Source organism: Delphinus delphis, chromosome 3 (assembly GCF_949987515.2).
Source record: "Delphinus delphis chromosome 3, mDelDel1.2, whole genome shotgun sequence".
NCBI lineage: Eukaryota > Metazoa > Chordata > Mammalia > Artiodactyla > Delphinidae > Delphinus > Delphinus delphis.
In genome coordinates, this window is record NC_082685.1 from 117631453 (window position 1) to 117651323 (window position 19871).

At 41.4% G+C, this 19871-nt stretch overlaps 1 protein-coding gene and 1 non-coding gene across 6 annotated transcripts in view; one reads left to right on the forward strand and one right to left on the reverse strand.

Annotated features, from left to right (window-relative positions):
• Positions 1-368: 368 nt before the first annotated feature.
• Positions 369-19871, reverse strand: part of OCLN (occludin) — a 47386-nt gene continuing 27883 nt past the window's right edge. For all 5 annotated transcript variants that reach the window (XM_060009358.1, XM_060009359.1, XM_060009357.1 and 2 more), the window contains 5 exons: positions 13807-13952; positions 8415-8630; positions 6131-6302; positions 3515-3556; positions 369-1867 (listed from right to left, as the gene is read on the reverse strand). In XM_060009358.1, the coding sequence (XP_059865341.1) occupies positions 1766-1867; positions 3515-3556; positions 6131-6302; positions 8415-8630; positions 13807-13952 (678 nt within the window). In that variant the 3' untranslated portion in view covers positions 369-1765. The remainder of the gene's footprint in view (positions 1868-3514; positions 3557-6130; positions 6303-8414; positions 8631-13806; positions 13953-19871) is intronic.
• Positions 17417-17528, forward strand: LOC132423724 (U6 spliceosomal RNA). The gene has a single exon (XR_009519046.1). It is a non-coding gene; the product is annotated as a U6 spliceosomal RNA (small nuclear RNA).

The following is a 19871-nucleotide window of genomic DNA, read 5'->3' on the forward strand; positions in this document are numbered from 1 at the left end:
ACCCCATAAGCCACATGGCACAGACAAAAAAAAAAAAAAGCCACCCCCCACCACCAAAAGAACCACCCTGATCCTGGCTCAGAGATCAAATGTATGTAAGTACATTTGAAAAATGATTTTTTTAACTTTCAAAGTTCAATTTTATGGCACAATTTTACAGCACAAACTCATGCTATTTGACTTTCTGCATTTAGCTGAATGGTTTTGTTCAGTCACAACACTGGCAAACTTGCCTTCATAAACTAAGTGTGCTGACTTCAGTTTAAATTTTAAGACATATAAAAATCAATTAAGTTGCTCAAGAGAGTCCTTACCACTTGGTATGAATCCAAAAGACATGAAAAACATAAACTATTTATTACCTTTTGTAGTATGAACAGCACACAGAAAATTAAGAATTTCTTCAACTTGAAGAACTGTATCAGCGTTATAATGGAAACCTTATTTTTATCTTTGGAAAATGATGCAGACTTATATATTAAAAACAATATACTTAAATGAGAGTTCCAAACTGAGGGGATAATCACAATCAACTTGGTTAGCTACATATCCAGTATTATCAGCTAATTTTACTTTACCAGAAAAAAACTGAATTCAAAAAAAAGCTGAGATTTAAGGGCACCATTTGAAATAATTTGGTGTTTTATGATATTGGATTCCATTTCCAGACAAATCAGCCTTCTGTTAGCCAAAGGATTTAGGAAGCTACCAACCAGCACAGCACCCAAAACAGTTTAAAACATAACAGATACAACTTCTGAGTGTAGTTTTCCATAGCTTAGTATTAACAGCACTAATGACATCAAAAAGGTACATTATGGAAAGAAAACACCAGTTTTAATAATTATAAAATATGTACAAAACTTGAATATTCCCATAAGATACAATTCAAGTCACAATTGAATTATAATTGTAATTGGATACTTTGATATAATGGAAAAGGCTAGTTGGTTTAAAAAAAGCATGTAAACCATAAAAGATAAAAAGCATTTTAAAATACGCAACAAAATTCTAACCAGCAGGTTTAAACTTTGATTTTTAAAAGGTAAACATATATTTACAATCTTCAAATTTCACACATTTGTTACTTTTACATGATCTTTATTACCAGGATAACATGAAATAAAAAGCTCTTAAGCATTTATACACAGAAAAAAATCAATAGGGAGGCTGGTAGCACTCAGTATCCGTAGTAGTTAAAATAGGAAAAGGCCAGGGACTTTATCAATGGAGTCATAAAACAGACTTAACCAAAACTGCAAGCTAGGCAACAAGCAGTTTCACTTCAGAGACTTTATTGCAGGGCCCCAGTTTCCTTATCTGAAAATAAATGATTATAAGTAACAGTTATCTGAAGGGAGAATTCTGGGAGAATTAAACTATCCCCTATAAGACCCAATGAGCATACTTAGGTATTAACACCTGATTGCCTAGGGTGTGAAAGTTCACAGCACAGTGTACTCCAGGACCTTCCTTAAAGCTTTAAAAACCTCAAACAAAAGTTCTTAATACAAGAACCAATGTTTAAAGCATAAAGTCCTTACTTGGAGTGTTCAGCCCAGTCGATTATCAAAAGCTATTTATAAAATGATGATGATATACTGATGATATCATTCAATACTGATGATATTAAAACTACCAAAACTCTGTAATGATCACAAAGATTTGGCCTCCCAGGTTAGAGTCCAAAGTCATTTTGACTCCTGATAACATTGCAGAGATGTCAGTCAGATACTTCTTAACCTAACAATGTGGCATCTGCTGTCTATGTTTTCCGTCGATCATAATCTCCAACCATCTTCTTAATGTGTGACAATTTGCTCTTCAACTGCTTGCAATAATTCCTCTTACTTTTGTAATCTGCAGACTAAAAAAGGAGGAAAGAAAAAAGAATCGCGTAAATTTAACAAACTAAAAACGAGTTATGTTTTAGCTGCTGGGAAGGCAGAGGTGAACAACAACAAAAAGGGAGCATTAGTCATATAGAATTGCAGGGAGTGTTAAATGAAGTAACATGCATAAGGCACCTGGCAGTTATCTCTAACCACATGAGCAGCTGATTTTCTTTTCTCAGTCATATCTTCTAACCTGGGTTTTACAAAGGATACACTCATTTCTAATGATTTGTAAAGTGACCAAGAAAATTTATCGGCCTTTTTTTGTTAAAACATGATTTAAAAAAAAATAAAAATCAGTAAAACAAGAAACTGGTGATATGGGGTTACTTAGAAAGTATCCTTAGAATAAAGTATCCTTAGAATAAAGAAACGGGGTAAATAGGGAGTGAGACAGGAAATTGTACTATGTACATTTTTAAACTCTTGAATTTAAATTCATGACGTTCTGGGAATTCCCTGGTGATCCAGTGGTTAAGACTCAGCACTTTCCTTTGTTATAAAGCAGAAACTAACACACCATTGTAAAGCAATTATACCCCAATAAAGATGTTAAAAAAAAAAAAAAAAAGACTCGGCACTTTCACTGCCATGGGCCCGGGTTTGATCCCTGGTCTGGGAACTAAGATCCCACAAGCTGCGCAGCACAGCCAAAAAAAAAAAATTAATGATTCTGGAATTTTAAAAATTAATATAAAGTCTTTTAAAAACCAAAAATGTTTTAAGGCAATAAAGACTGATGATGCTGGGAAAATTCCCTGGCAGTCCAGTGGGTGGTTGGGACTCTGTGCTTTTATTGCTGAGGGCCCAGGTTCGATCCCTTGCTGGGGAACTAAGATCCCACAAGCCACGCTGTGTGGCCAAAGGAGAAAAAAAAAGAAGACTGATGATGCCAAGTGCTCGCAAGGATATGAAGCAACAGGAATCTACACTGCTTGTTAGGAATGTAAAGTGGCACAAACCAGGGATGCTGTTGACAGTCCCTACCCAAGGCAGGATCCCCACCTGCTCAATGACCTTGCAATTTCATGACTATGTATATACCTAGCAAATGTGTGCCTGTGTGTATACACACTTAAAAATGAACCACTGCTTCATGCCACCATCTGAATGATTCTCACAAACAATACTGAGCAAAAGAAATCACACACAAATTACATACTGTATGATTCCATTTATATAAAGTTCAAAATACGCAATACTAATACATGATGTTAGAACTTAGGATGGTGGTTACCTCTGGGGTGAGTGTAAAAATTGGATGAGCATACAAGGGGTACTACGAAATGTATTTCTTTATCGGGATGCCAGGTACAAAGGTGTGTGGTTGCTCTGTGAAAATTTACCAAGTTGTATACTTATGATCTGTGTATTTTTCTGTATGTATACTTCAAACTAAAAAAACAAATTTTTTTTTTTTTGCATCAGTGCTGGTTGTAGTTGCAAACAACTGAAATTAAGCTTCCAACTTCTTACAGTTTTCATCTTGCAATTATAGGGCCTTTTGTCTATAATCAGTGCATGTGTGACAAGGTATTCAGAGTCATTCTAAAGGTTAAATGAAAAGCACATAATAGATAAGTTCTTCCTAAAAGAATCTTACAATCTGGGATACTTACTCCCTTAACTTGTTTCAGTCTATTGTATTCATCAGCAGCAGCCTATTAATGAGAAACAAAGAAATATGTTTAGTGGGGCATTTTCTCTTTCAAAAATAACACTCCTCATGTTATATTTTGAAGCTAAAAATGTCATCTTATGACAAAAATATAGGGAATTAAAATAACGAAGTCTTAAAGTTCTCAAAACTATTTTGGTCAGTAGAAGGGCCTGAGGAGTCCAGTGACAGGAAATTTATGACATTAAAATACAGACAGGTAACTATCTGTCCTGCTGCCTCTCATCTCTCCCCATGCCAGTCCACGTGGCACGTAGACCACAGAGAACTTTTTCATAAAGCACGGCTCTGAGCAGGTTACATCCCATTATAAAACTGGTCTGAGCACTCCATTAAATTCTCTACTAATCTAGTCTCCTACCTTTCCAGCCTCAGTGTCCACCATTTGCAATTCTTTAAAAAATTAAGCACATTAATGCTTCCAGATTTCCGTCATGTTCCCCTTATAGCTGTACTCATGTACCTCCCCTACTCTCTGGAGAATGTGTACTGGCTATCTCTCAGTGAAGCCTCTCCTAAACTCTCCAGGCCTTCAGCAGACTTTATTCCTTCTCAGAGAAGTTAGTTACAGTACTTTCTATACATAATGTAAATATGGCATTAGTCCCATTGTCAAAGTTGCTTAGGTATCAGTTTCTCTCTTTGAATATGAGCTCTTTGGGGGTGGAAACATGATTTGTCTTTGTAACCTCAGCACTTCCACATCAAGGACACAGTAAAAATGAATAAGCATTGATTGCATTAAGAAAGGTTTACGATACCATAGAGAAGCCATAAAAGAAAACAATAAATAAATCAAACTATATACGAAGCAAATACTTCGAAACCGGAAAGCAGATCACCCCAATTAAAAATGGCAAAGGGGGGGCTTCCCTGGTGGCGCAGTGGTTGAGAGTCCACCTGCCAATGCAGGGGACACGGGTTCGTGCCCCGGTCCGGGAGGATCCCACATGCCGCAGAGCGGCTGGGCCCGTGAGCTGTGGCCGCTGAGCCTGTGCTCCGCAACGGGAGAGGCCACAGCAGTGAGAGGCCCACGTACCGCAAAAAAAAAAAAAAAAAATGGCAAAGAGTATTTCATAAAAGGACTATGAAGTTCCAATAAATACGTGATGTGATAAAAAAGTTTAAATACTGGTATCTAAGACACAAGTCAGTAATTTTTCAGACATAAAATGTTAGTGAGATGTGGGTCAGAGGAGCCTCTAGAGCATTACTAGCAGGAATACAGTTGATATAATCTTTCTGGAGGGCACTTTTGCAACAAAAGTTTAAATGTACTAACCTCTGACTCAGCAATTTCACATTCTGGAATTCGTTCTAGCAGATAAGTGGGTAAGTGTGTAAGGATGGAGAGGTTCACCAGTGTATTACTAATAGGGGCAGAGTGTATGTGTGGCAGTGGGGAGACATACCTAGATGTCTATTCATAGAGGGTCACTCAAGTAAATTATGGTACAACCACAAAATGGAAAATTGTGGAGTTATTTTTTTAATACACAAAAATATTTTCTCAGTAAGTAGATCTTTATTATTGACATGAAATGATAACCATAAATAATCATTGAATAAAAAAGCAAGATATAAGCAGTGCCAGTAAGTATTTAAAAAGAAAAACCTTCACAATGATGGGGATATCTCAAAGAAACACAGGAGGCAACCAAGAGCTCCCAATGGTCCTAACTAAAACAATTCAAGCAACAAAACTAAGTAGTGTTGGATTATAACCCAAAGTATAAAACAAATAACCATGAGTCTATACTGACATAAATGATCAAATAAATGGGAGGAAGTGACAAATTTCCCATGCAGACAAATTCCAAATAATTTGTGTAGGTATACTGCTGGAGCATAATTCCCCAGTCCTTAAGTGTGACCTATGCATAGTGACTTCCTTCTAAAGAGCACAATATGGAGATGGGGGTTAAAAAGTAATGAGTAGTCTTCGCAAAAAACCCCACAAAAACAAAACAAAACAAACAAAAAAAAGTAATGAGTAACTTTACAGGGACAAACACTACTCCAGCCAGGTGATCAAGAAAAAAAAAAAAGAGCCATAAACTATTATTGAGTAAAAAAGCAGGAAGGATATAAGTAAAACTTATGATTTTTTATCAAAGATTGTGTCTAGGTGCACTTCTGCAGAGGGGACATTTTAACAACTAATATTTTGGTGACAAAATTTAAGGCAATTTATTTTTCTGTATGTAATTCTGTATTATTTGAAATTTTTACCGAAGGAGCGAACTTTGTTTATAAATAGAAAAACTAATGTAGGTATTTTCTTTTAAGCAGGAAGGGATGTATTATGGACGAACCTGAACGAACTTTTTGGCCAAACCAATATGTACACAGACCGTTGCTTTGTAATTCTTAACTACGTTAGTACACTTTTCAATTTGGAAAGACTTTAATCTAAGACTTGATTTCAATGACTCTTCAATGAAATTAGTTTGATAACTACTAGCAAAATCTGTATCATATTAGTATAAAGGATAATGTAGCTCCATAGATTAGAATAAAATTCTATGTAATATATAATTAGCAGATTTCAATTTACCATATACTCTTCACTTTCTTCTCTATAGTCATCCAGTTCTTTATCCAGACGAGAGAGTTCTTTATTGATCTCATCAAGTTCTGCTTGTAAGCTCTTGTATTCCTGCAGGCCAGTGTCAAAATTCCTCTTGTAGAGTTGTCTTTGTTGATCTGAAGTGATAGGTGGATATTCCCTAAAAATTCAGTGAGAAAATGATTACTTATGTATCCTTAGCAGACCTAAGATCCAGTGCTTCTTTCTCAAAGATGATAAGCTGGTGGGATGTGGAGAATGACATTCTCTTGGTTTGGGGTTTTTTTGTTTTTTGTGGTACGCGGGCCTCTCACTGTTGTGGCCTCTCCCGAGGCTCCGGACACGCAGGCTCAGCGGCCATGGCTCACGGGCCCAGCCGCTCCATGGCATGTGGGATCTTCCCGGACCGGGGCACAAACCCGTGTCCCCTGCATCGGCAGGCGGACTCTCAACCACTGTGCCACCAGGGAAGCCCTTGGTTTTGTTTTTGTTGTTGTTGCTTATGGGTAGAGAAAGGTGGGATGCAAATGAGTTCTTTTAAGAATGATTATGCTTTTTACGTTGCTGCTCATGTTTTTTTTTAAAAAAAAAAAACTATGCCTACTGATTTTTAGAAATAAGTTGAAAATCATTTATGAAATTTCAGGGTGGTCTTAGGAACTCATTTATTCTGAATACACAACACCACATGAGAATGGATACTTAACATTAAAAGTGTTAAAACTGGAATTGTGGAACACAAAGGATATTTTCATCACTTCAGTGGCAGAGCAGCTAACTGGCAGCTGGCTGTTTTCTGCTACCACCTACAGTTTTCAGACTGTTTCGAGCATTGTTTTTGTTGAGGCGGGGGGTGGGTGTCTTGTTTTTCCTTAATGGAAATCACTTTGATTGTAAAAGTAGACATTAAAAGGTACATGTATGAAAATGCATGCTCATTGTAAAAATAATCTGGCAATGTGGTAAACTATGAAAAAAACCCTGAAATTCTGTACCACTTGTAATCTCTCAATATGCCAGCTATTCTTTACATATGACAGTGATGCTATTAACCACCCATAATCCACTGAGGAAATACTATGAATTGTTTCACGGGACTAAGGAACTTCACAGCAATATGGAATTTTAAATGTCATATCTAAGACAGTCTAAATATCTTCATTTTACAGACAGGAGAAATTAAATGATTTGCTCAAAAGGGAAACAAGAATTCAGAATTTCTAAAAGTTTTCACTTAAATCTTGCATGATACAAGACAGGCAAATATTTTATAGACAGATGACTGAACTAGGCCAAAACTCTTGAGGGGTAAGGGGGAGATGAAATATGAGAGCCACCAGTGAGTATGGGACTTCTAGCTATACTTGCCCCATCCATCCCTCCTAATACCTTGAGAAGCAATGTTTTGATTAACCACAAATCACACAGCAAATGTTTCTGATTTGTGTCCCATTCCTCAGAATACTTGGGCAAAAAAAGGCCATAGGTCATACACGAGTACAGCTGGCAATGATGGACTATAACAAAACCACTGACACACAAAGTAACTTAACCACGACACTAAATTGTTAACTCCACTGTTTACAAAACTGTTTGCCAAAGTCCTCTGGATTAAACTTTTAAAAGACTCTCTGGTCTCATCGTGAAAGCTTAACTTAAAAGTAAACGCCAAAGGAAAGCCATAGCACTGGTCCGGAATTTTATAATTAGTAAAACAAAGTTCCTCTATACTTGTATTTCATTTACTTGAAAAACCTTGCTTGGGTGACTATTGGTAAAAGCATACAGCACTGGCGAAGTTTATCAGTCATTTTGTGGAGGTGCGCTGAAAGTGTTGACATGTTTTTAAGCCAAAGTGCTTTTAAGCCAAACATATTCCCTCCAGGTCAATCTTTATTACAGAAGAGTACCAAGGGGGCTTCCCTGGCGGCGCAGTGGTTGAGAGTCCGCCTGCCGATGCAGGGGATACGGGTTCGCGCCCCGGTCCGGGAAGATGCCGCGGAGCGGCTGGGCCCGTGAGCCATGGCCGCTGAGGCTGCGCGTCCGAGGCCTGTGCTCCGCAACGGCAGAGGCCACAACAGTGAGAGGCCCGCGTACCAGGAAAAAAAAAAAGAGTACTAAGGGAAAAAAAAATATCAAGAAACTGTCTCCAGCCCTGGTTGGCAAAGAATGAAGTTGTACCACCCACCCCAGTTGAGGAGGCAACACCACCAAAACCTGGTTGTACAACTATCAGATGCGCAAGGGGTTCCAGCAAGAGGCGCCCCAGTACCTGATCCAGTCCTCCTCCAGCTCATCACAGGACTCGCCGCCCGTCGTGTAGTCTGTTTCATAGTGGTCTTGCTCTGATCTCCTCGACTTTCCTGCCTTGCCCTTCGAGGGAGCCCTTTTTGAAAGCGTCTCCAAGTTACCACTGTTGCTGTAATGAGGCTGCCGGAAGTCCTCCACAGGTGAAGTCACTGGCAGCTCCTGAGCCACTTCAGGCACCCTAACAAAACAGGAATCATCTGTCCGCGAGCATTACCAGACTTTGTCAGAGCACCGAGACCACAGAGGGCAGCAACACGTGGGCCGCATTCACTCAACCAGCCACCTGCCCAGCACTGGGCAGATCCCCAGCTTCCTGCACTCAACACAGCACCAGCCCAGCTCCCCTAATGCACACGAACAGCTTTAAGGCTCTGATGTAAGGGGAGCTCATTAGTAAGCCCTGTACGAAAAATGGATGTAAGATTTCACTTTAGGAAACACGCTGATCCGGAAGAGAATTATTGACCTGACCCGTGCCAGGGACTTCCTCCACAAAAGGCTGTTAGGAAAATAACAATCACGACTCTCTTCTACAGGTTCTTCTAGTTCCATGGAATGCTGAGTGGGGAGAGGAATGCACATACGTATCTACCTGTAGAGGCTGACTCTCAGAGATAACCTCTTGGTAATATTAATTTTAGCCTCCTCTGTATCAATTCTCTTTTCAAGATACAATGTTGAAAAATGAAAAATACTGAAAATTTAAACTAAAAAAACAAAAACCCTAAAAAGCTTTATATTGTAATGGATGAAAGAGCTTGTTAAGACTTTTTTAAGTTGCACTGTTAATCCTGAAGCCCTGTAGAATGAATGAAATGGAAGAGTTAACATTACACTTATTTTTGTAACGCCAATTATTTAATATTGCATCAGATTTTTAAATTGCATATAATGTTTCTGCCACAAGCAGAAAAACGAAGCCTAACATGGAATAAAAGACCAAGAGCAGTGGCAACTGTAGACTACTTCTGAGTAACAGAAATGCAAAGCTGCACTTTCCCCCTGTAGCAGAGCTGGAGTAGGGCAAGAGGAGAAACCAGGCACCTGAGACTTTCCAACATCAGCCTTGCTATTCAAGTCAACTATTTAAAAGTCTGAAGGATTTCGTTTTTTATTGCTTTCAACTTACAGAACTGTCATCTTGAGCTTTATCCACGAGGTGGACTGTTTGCTAGGTGATCCAAAACTGCTTGGTTCTAACTGTTGCCAAAGTCTTAGATTTCTAATCACACTTATTAATTTCTTATAGACTCCTAAAGCTTTAGGGGGGGGGGTGGTAGCTGGGGTGGTGGTGGTATTTATTTCTTCTTTCTAAATTTATCCAGGTTAACATGGCTTTGAGTGCTCTGTTAATGCTACTTCTAAAGGAAGGAAAATGTGACTTTCTCTGTGAGTCAATGATTAACGAGTTCCTAGACACCCTGCCAGGTACTATGCTTCTTAGCTTCGAGGTGGCAAACAAAACCTTTAGAATGCAGTGGGTTTGTTTGAAGTGCTGGGGGCCAGAGGGGGAGGATGCTAAAGGGCAAAAGAAATTAGAAAAAAAACCCCAAAATATTAAGGCGGGCCTCCTCCCGTAATTTTATATTAGGTATTGATATTATAAATCTTCACCTTAGAAGTTTTCCATCTCCCCTCTTCCTACACCCTTTCAAACACTAAACAATAACTTGATACAGCATGAAAGCTAAAAACGAAATGCTTGGCAAGAAAAGTATATATAAATTTGACAGTTAGGGGATATGTGAACTCTTAGTCACCTTCAAACCTACTTTTAGAGACAAGTCTGATTAGTTCGAAAATCTGCACAAGCCAGAGGTAACCACCTGTATACTTTCCTCAGTATCTGACTCAGTCCCCTAGGTGCGGAAATCTGCCCTTGTGTAGTTTTTGACTTCCTTCTTTTTTAAACTTGCTTTATTTTCTCTCTCTCTCTCTCTCTCTCACACACACACACACACACACACACCCTCACATGCCTTTGCTGCTCTCTCTCACCCCAACAGTGTAGTTATTGTGCACTTCCTTCCGCCCCTGTTGTATTGCAACCTCTATGGGAACACGAACTCCGTATTCCCAGGAGCACCTGGCCCGGTACATGGCAGGGGTTCAAGGTAATTACTGAATTGAAAAGACATTCACAAGAATTCTCTTCATTGAGGACACCCAGTATCAGGGAGGAGGGAGAAACAAAATGCATGATCACATCAGTGTCATGACTGTTGGAACGACATCCATGATATACATGGTATTTTAAAACAGCCATCATCACTGAGGGGAATATCCAAGCCTTGCCAATCAGAGAACTCATCTTCCTGGACCCAAAAAGCACCAATCAGAATCTTTCCAATAGATTTGATATGTAAGTTTTGGGAAAGTAAATTCCATTCTCTGAATCTGGTGCTAGAAGATCAGGACAGCCTGAGGAATGTGCATGGCTAGCCTGCTACAAAAGAAGCTGTACTGAGAATAAAACCAGCATAGCAACAAGAACCCTGATATCTTCTGAGTCCCTGGATCATGCTGTGCCCGAAGCTATCACCATCTCTGGGCCTTAGGCGAACCAGTGAATTCCTACAACCCCCCCGCCCCCCCCCCCCCCCCCCCCCCCCCCCCCCCCCGTGTAAAAGCCCTAACAGATTATCCTACCAGCCTAAATACTACTACCAGACAATGGTCTCACTGGGCACTCTAAGGTGTCAGCCTGCCCTGAAAGCTCTGAATCGCATCAGCACTCCACTTCTTTGATTTACAAAGGTTAATTCACCCTGGGTGTGGAAAAGAGAGTAGGGAGTGTACCTACTATCTCCCAAATTCACTTAAGAGAGGGTGGAGAAGAAACTATCTTCAGCTACATTCTGCTGTCTCCTAATCCGGGATTAATTCTAACTGCCTTAAAATTCTAAGGTTAGGACATTATGGTGAGAGCAAAAGGAGCCAGACACCAGAATAATTTCCATATGATTACATTTTATAAGAGCTCTGATATGGTGACAGGCGTCAAAACAGTGGTGGTGGGGAAAGGGGGGTACCCGTGGAGAAGACAACGTTTTGGGGCGCTTGAAATGCCTCTCTCTCGGTCTGAGGGTAGTTACTTCAGTGACCACATGCGTGAACTCTCATCAGCCTGTATATCAAGATTAGTGCTCTCTACTGAATGTACGTTATGCCTCGGGGGGAAACATCTTAGTACTGAGGCACCTCATTCTTCACCTGGACCTCAGACAACGTTCCGATTCTAATTCCTTCTCCATCCACTACAATAATAAGGAGGAGAGGCACTGGTGAGTTACTAAACACCTTCAAGAAACACCTGAAGAAAGACAGGCTACGACTTAACGTGCATCCCTTCGTCATCCAGAAGGACGTACACTGAATCCTCCGTAGCGCTCAATGCTCTGCCGCAGACAACAATCAACAATGTCTACTACCCGCCAGAGGCTGCAAGCTCCTCCCGTCATTACTACACACTGTTGCATTACTACACACTGTTGCATTCGTTATCCCTTACCTTGGCACCATCCCATCCTCCCCTTCTGCTGGGTTCTAAAACTAAACATCATATTTGCATTTTCCAGGCCTTCAAAAAACTTCTAGGGTGTACTCCTGGAGTACAAACTGGTACAACCCTTATGGAGTACAATTTGACGACATCTATCAAAATAAAATATGCAATTTCCTTTAACCTGGCAATTGTGCTTTTAATATGTTTCCTCCAGATACACTGACATATTTGCAAAGTGATAAATGTGCAATGTGCAAGTTCATTCTCTGCAGAGGTTTGTAATAACAAGACATTGGGGAAAAGTGTGCATCAATGTGGGATTAATAAAACAAATTTTAGTATACCCATTTAATGGAATATTATGTAGCTATAAAACAGATCAGTAAATGCTGTATACTGACATGGACAATCACGAAGATATATTGCTAACAATGCATTTAATATGCTATTGTCTTTTAAAAGGAAAAAATAACCAACATCATATTTGGCATCAACATCATAAAAATAACCCCTGGAAGGACGTAAAAGAAATTGGTAACACTAGCTGCCCCTGGGGAGAGAAACTAGACAGCTGGGGACAAAAGGGATTCCCTTTGCTCCTTTTAAATTTTACATCATGAATGTACTGGCTTATTGAAGAATAAGTAAGATATTTAAACTGTTCCAAATGAATCTGTGAAAATATCTTAGTTCTCATAACAAGGGACAGCATGTGGGAACGCTGTGAAGCCCTGCAGGCCTTACAATTAATTTGGAGGCACAGCTGGTCACAAGATGCATTGTAGGTATTTATTTTGTATGCATGGAAGTCATGCAAATCATAGCTTGACCCTTTTAGAAGGATTGCACCTCTGCTGTGTACCTCTGCCTCTCATAGCCTCACATGATTTGGTTTTTGTCAAAATCCAAAGAGAAGGAGAAGAGAGAAAATGCTCTTCCTCCAAATCATTTACAACTGAAATCAAAAGTGAGCTTGATACTGAAGACCAAAATAAAACATACAGAGTGTAAGGCAGAATGCCAGTCGACTTCCAAATTCCATTCCAGGGTAATAATAAGATCTATTCTCTTCAAACTGATTCCATACTTAACTCACCTGCTGGTGTCATCTTAGGGGCTCCAGGCACCCAAACTACTATGCACTCAGAGTGGACCTCTACAAACTCGGCCCCCTAAGTGGCGGTGGAGGTTGGAGATAAAACTTTGAACAAAAATTTCCCAGCAGATAAACCTTTAACTTAGAACGATCAAATTAGCTAAAGGGAAGGTTTATTTTTTTGGTCTACGAAGGAACTTGGAGTTCTAGAATTATATACAGGAACATTAATTTATCATCCTCAGGCAAACTGCATCCAAGTCCTTAACAATATCCCCAACATCTCTCTCTTGTCATTAAGGTGAATTAGACTTAGGCTTCAGGGTAACCTAAAACCGCAACGGGGATACTATTTCCATAACCTGAATGGTACCTACTCTAGGCCAGAAACTCACTGGGAGGTTTTTCACACCACAGGTAAAACAAAATCTAGAGGTTTTATCAGTTTCACATCCCCTAGCAAAAGAGATCTAATAATTATAGGGAGGAGGAGAGACTGAGAACCACACTTAGCTCTGCTATCAATCGGTAATACCCTTCCACCCTCATCTAAACTTCAAAACCGGAAATAGGAAAGAACCACATTCCGCCTCCACCTATAAGGCAGAGATCAGTCTCCAGCCTTTGTGAAAACTGTTGGGTTTTTTTTTTTTTTTTTTGGCAAATGGCACAAAACAGCAACTGATTTATAAACACATGCAAATACTCACTTTTTCGGACTCATTCTAGCAAAAGAAGGAAGACGCTACTTACGGTGTTGTTTTATAGGAAGACTCTGGATACAGTCGCTTCTCGTTCACTTTACCATTGGAGGAGTAGGCCACGGGGCTGTCCACTCTCTCCCCGTAGTCAGAAAGGGGAGGAGGCATGTCTTGTGTGCCTGCAGAAACGTTTTTAACCTAAGGAAACAGTCCCAAGAGACTCAGTTAGTATTTAGCCTGTAACATAAAAGGGGGAAGAAATGAAAGAAAAATATCATATATAAAATTATCTAATATTTATCGGGCTCATTAAATATTATTAACCTATCTGACTACCTTGTTATTATCCAGTGTTAACAGTCAAATCAGCACAGAAATGGTGCTATTGTTAGTTTAACAAATCCAGAATCAATTACAAACAAGAAAAAAATCCAAATTCCCTGATCCTCATCCTGATGTGATTAGGTTTAATAATTATCCACCCCATCTTAGGAAGACTAATCTCATTTTATCCGGCCTAGGTCCGAGTTAGAACGAGAATTTTCATTTCTAACAAGTTCTAAGGTAATGCTTATGCTGCTGTCTGGGCACCACTCTTGGAAAACCACTAACCTAGCACAAAGAACATTGATTCTTCTCAATCCATTCACCCTATACATGGAATGTTAAAACTACATTAAGAAGCTCAAACTGATTTCTGCTATGGTTCTTTAATAACAGATTTGTTTGTTCTCCCTTTACTTTCTCAATGGCTCTATCACCAATAGCCTACAGTCACAGCATCACTGCCTTCCCTCTCTACCTTTCTTATTCCATTCTGATATGTGAGTGAACGTGTTCTAAGAAGTAATACACATTGGAGATGATGCCTTGTTAACCTGAAAGGTTTCCCAGAGAACCTCTGGGAGAAGGTTTTGTATCTAATAAGCATAGCCAATTCGAGTCTCAACATTACCTGTTAGACGTAGTAGGTCCAACACTCCTTAAATTTCACCTAAAAATCTTCACATTATTGCATATTACTCTGCCAGAAAAACAATAACTGCTAAGCCCAGACAAGTCATTGAGTTGGTTTGAAGTCAAGGAATAAAACTAAGGTGTGGGGGGAAAAGAAAAAAAACACTAAAAATTATGTCTGTGAAAAAGAGCAACTTTTCAAACTTAGGGATGATGGGATTGCTTTAGCTTGGTGACGAGCACAATGGAATCCAATTACCTGGGCTCACTCCAGATCTGCCAACTACCCAACTACAAGTTCTAGAAAACCTCAATATCTACCTGCTTCATAAAGTTGTTTTGGCAATTAAATGAGATGACGAGGTATCACATTTAGCACAGGGCCTTTATGAACACAGTAAAGACTCAGAAGATGCTGGTTTCTGGAATTAAAGCCACTGGATCTAAACAAAGAATTTTTACAAGTATTTGAAGGGGATGGCAGACTTTTAATTGGATTATTTTGCTGTTATAAATCTTCACAATAAGATTCAACATAGCGTATGTCCCTGCCACACACACACACACACACACACTTTACATTCTGTTGTCCGTCTAGCATAGCATTAAAACGTGACCTGCTCCTTTCCTGTCACTGCACTACCACATGTCAAAAGATATTTACTTACCCACCCCTTGAAGTACACAAAGGTATTTAATCTTGATTGTTTAATATTCCCATGAGCCAGAAAGGAATGGAATCACTTCCTTCTGAAAGTGGAGTTTGGCAGCAACTGGGAAACCAGGGGGTGGGTTGCCAGGGAGTGTGCTCAGATCCCACCACGGGGGGGCCGGGTGGGAACCATTCTTGGCACCTACTGAATTCCTGAGGACTTGACACCATCACTAAGCTTACAAATACCGGCCAAGCCAGAGGCGTATTCTCATTCTGGAGACTTCAGATTTAAAAGACCTCCGTTTCTTAAAAACCCATTTAACTCTTCTCTTTGCAAATTTAGCAGAGGGTGCGGAGCTCATGGATTTCCTACTGACCCTGGCAAACCGGAAACCAAAACCTTACAAAAGAGGTGTCTGGGTGTCTTTGCAGAGACTTCCTACTGCCCAGAATGGAATGTTCTTCCCCCTTTCTTTGCCAGCTAATCCTTAAGTGGACTTCAAGTCCTGGCTCACTACCAAGTAGGGATGGTGCCACTACCTCCCGGGGGCCTTCCACAAATGTCCCTGCTGGATGAGGCGCCTCCCTGTCCTCCTGTCTCGCCAGCACCTGGGCATACAAACCTCCCAGCAGAGCGCGTGTGTACAGACTGTTTACGCACAGGGTGACGCTGCTCCCACACCTCTAACTTCAACGGGCGGTGGGCTGCTCTTAAAGCCACCGCTGTCTGCCTGCTACAGCATGCCACATACTGAACTGAGGGATCGTTTAGTAGGTACAAGCTTACAGGGAAATACTATAAGCAGATGAGTTAGGGGGTCCCTGGAGAAACAGAACCAGGAATGGCTTTCTTTTTTGTTGTTGTTGTTTTGTTTTTGTTTTTGTTTTGCGGTACGCGAGCCTCTCACTGCTGTGGCCTCTCCCGTTGCGGAGCACAGGCTTCGGACGCGCAGACTCAGCGGCCGTGGCTCACGGGCCCAGCCGCTCCGCGGCATGTGGGATCTTCCCAGACCGGGGCACGAACCCGCGTCCCCTGCATCAGCAGGCGGACTCTCAACCACTGCGCCACCAGGGAAGCCCCAGGAATGGCTTTCTTGACATAAGAGAAGCCATTTTGTGATCTAAGCCTGGCCACAGGGCTCACCCTTGAACAGGTCTCAGTAATTTATGATCTTGAGGGAACAAAGGAATGCAGGAACGGGGAAAAGGCACTCAAACGACAGTGCAGTGATAAGGCAGAGTCCTAGTTCCTCCTCAAGGGATACACATCATAATATATCTTTGAGTTCTGCAGGTACTAAGGACCCCCACCCAGGTGGAGGATGGAATGATGATGGTGCCACTCTTGACTTCAATCAACTAAAGCTTGGACTCTGTGGACCTTTGCCCCAATTCTATGCTGAATTCTCCTCCGCTCAAGCCCCTTCACGAATACGCAAGTACCCTTAGCTTAAAACTTCCCTAATTTCACTGTTCAGACAGACACTGCTTTGGAGAAGATCCCCGGTGTTCTCCTCACTTGCTGCAAGTAATAATAAGTTCTTTCTTCTCCCGATCTTTGGCTTGGTTGTGTCTATCAGCTCAACAGCCACCAAGAGGTGAACCCAGTTTTCAGGGTTTTTTTCAGAAAAAAACCCTTTTCAGAAAAGGGGAAGCAAGGGCTCAGGGTGCTAGACAACTTTCCCAAGGACCCACACCTAATAAGTGGTAAGGTGCGGTTTATAATACTTCAAAGCCTCAGCTCCAATACACTGCCCCTCCCTGGGCAGCCTCCTATCTTCCTTCCTCTATGGGTCTTCAAAGTCCAGCCCAGTACCTGGCACAAAGCAGGAGCCCAGAGTCTGCCGCATAAAGGTTACTTCATTTATTACTGTTCTACTTCTACACTGTATATACCCAACCGCCTTATCAGATGAGCTGCTCTGAGCTGATGCTTATCTCTTAGAGTCAGCAGAACTAGACTAGCCCGAACACTGACTTCACCCTCCAGCACAGGTCTTTCATGACTTCAACCTTCTTCATACACGTGCACAAAAAATTCCAAGGCCATGCTCGCTTGGGTAGAACATACACTAAAATTAGAACAATACGGAGAAGATTAATTATTAGCATGGCCCCTGCGCAAGGATGACATGCAAATCTGTGACGTGATACATAGTTTTGAAAAAAAAAAAAAACACCCAGCCAGACTCAAAGGTGAGTAAGAAGCAGCCTTTGTCCTCGAAAGGAGCTTAAGTGTCTAGAGGCAGAAACAAAATATATTTGTAAAACAAGGAGTAAGTTCATTTTTTTCCTTTTATGCTTCGCGTTTCCCAAAAGAAAATATTGCTTTTTCTCACAGTACCAATGCAAAGTGAGTACAAACCTGCCGCTTTCAAAGGACAGTGGGAGGAAGCTGGGAAGCCCCAGTGAGGAGGGACCAGTATTAGAAATTTATGAGTCCTCAGCCTGTGCTTCCTATGATGAGAAAAGGGATTTGAGACTCACTGTTATTACTGAGAGGATCCCAAGCCAGTCCATAATACCTGATGATGTAGCCAAAGTTCTTTAAAACAACAACAACGAAACAACCCTACCATTTTAATAACTATAGCAAAATTTTAAAGACTTAGAACCTGAGAAATACTCGGCTTCATTCTGAACAGCAAATGGTGAACAGGTTTCCTCAAGTAACTTGAAACTAGCTCTAAGAAATTAGGGGCAGAAGAAAGCAGAGTGAAAAAACACAAATGCAGGGAGATTTGCCGCCTTCTACTAAGCACTGAGGGGAAAGGAAAGTTTGAGAGTCAAGCGAACGCTGGAACTGCTGCTGCGAAGCCAAGAGAAGCCTCGGGGCCTGGGGGGCTGATCCGGGGCTCCCACCCGCAGGCCCTCCGGCGGGGGAGCTGGGGTTCGGGGGCAGCCGTGGGGCGGAAGGGCACTACACGCACAGAAATCCACACGGCAGCGCCCACCTGGCCGCTCTTCCCTGGGATCTGCCTGAAGAGTTCCTGGCCCTAGTGGCACCCTTGCCGCACAGACTTTATAAAAGGGAAAGACGAGACAGTAGAAGACAGACGGGCTGAGGCCGAGGAGAGAAAAGACCCTGAACCAATCAAAGAAGGACACAGGCAGACTCTAGAGACTAAATTCAAAAAGGACAAGCACTCTCACAGACCATGTTTAAGGAGTAGGATTTTTTTTTTTTTTTTTTTTTTTTTTTTGCGGTACGCGGGCCTCTCACTGTTGTGGCCTCTCCCGTTGCGGAGCACAGGCTCCGGACGCGCAGGCTCAGCGGCCACGGCTCACGGGCCCAGCCGCTCCGCAGCATGTGGGATCTTCCCAGACTGGGGCACGAACCCGTGTCCCCTGCATCGGCAGGCGGACTCTCAACCACTGCGCCACCAGGGAAGCCCAGGAATGATTAATTTAAGGGGACAGGAAACGTTTTACCAAGATTCACATTCCAATCAAGAAAGAACTAAAGTGTCTCTGAAATGTCAAAATGAAATAAATTCAAGTGAAATAATTTCAAAAGATCTTCACAAGAGGTAGTTATAATGAGGACAAATTTTTATTCAGAATTTAATTACACTCATTAGAAGTGTTCTATGTCACTTGTGAAAAAAATCTTTGTTAACTAACCGTCTTTGGAGAATTAATGAAAACATCGTATATCCCTGTGGGGTGCCAAGGGGAAAACAAAGAGGGCGACTCAGGGCAGCTCTCATCTCAACACCTGTCAGCACGGAGCCGTCCGACCCTGGGACCAGGATGGAGCTGCACGATTACGCTTATCAACACTACTGACTCACGAGCAGCCTCTCCGCCCCGACTCCATGAAGTCAGGGATGGAATAAAAAAAAGGTCAAGAATGTTTTAGGTCAATTCACCCCTGTAAAACAAAGTTTGGGAAAAACCTCTCTCTCCACACAAATCAACTGCATACTTCATCTGGAATGAGTACAAGCAAAAAGGAGGGAGGACAGCCACGCCCCATTTTGCTCTTCGTTCCTAGCTCACACAACACGGGGAGTCAGACTAGACCTGCATCATGAGAGGGAAGTTCATGTGTCAGGCAAAACCTGACCCCATTTGGTCCTCACCATTGCCCGGTGAGATAGGGCTATCTTCATACTCAGATGAGGAAACTGAGCCTCTAAGGTCCAATTAATTTGCTCAAGGTCACACAGAAGGTGACAGGGTACAGGGGGGACGTAAACCCCGTCCACCTGACTCCCAAGCTCAGCTGTTTCTGGCAATAACAAACTGATACCTCAGTAATTTAAATATGGCTTGAGGTACCCATCTCATCAGGGCACTGACTATTCCCAGTAAGAAAAGGAACTATTCTCATTGCCTTCACTCCTCACCACATCCGAGTAAGATACGATGTGAATCCATTTTGAAGAGTTTTATTTGCCTACTGGACTATCATTCTAAAAGCAGCTTTTGACACAAAATTACTGATATGTGCTTAGTCATCGGGTTCCTTTTCTTTATGTCAGAGTGTAGGAACACCACCC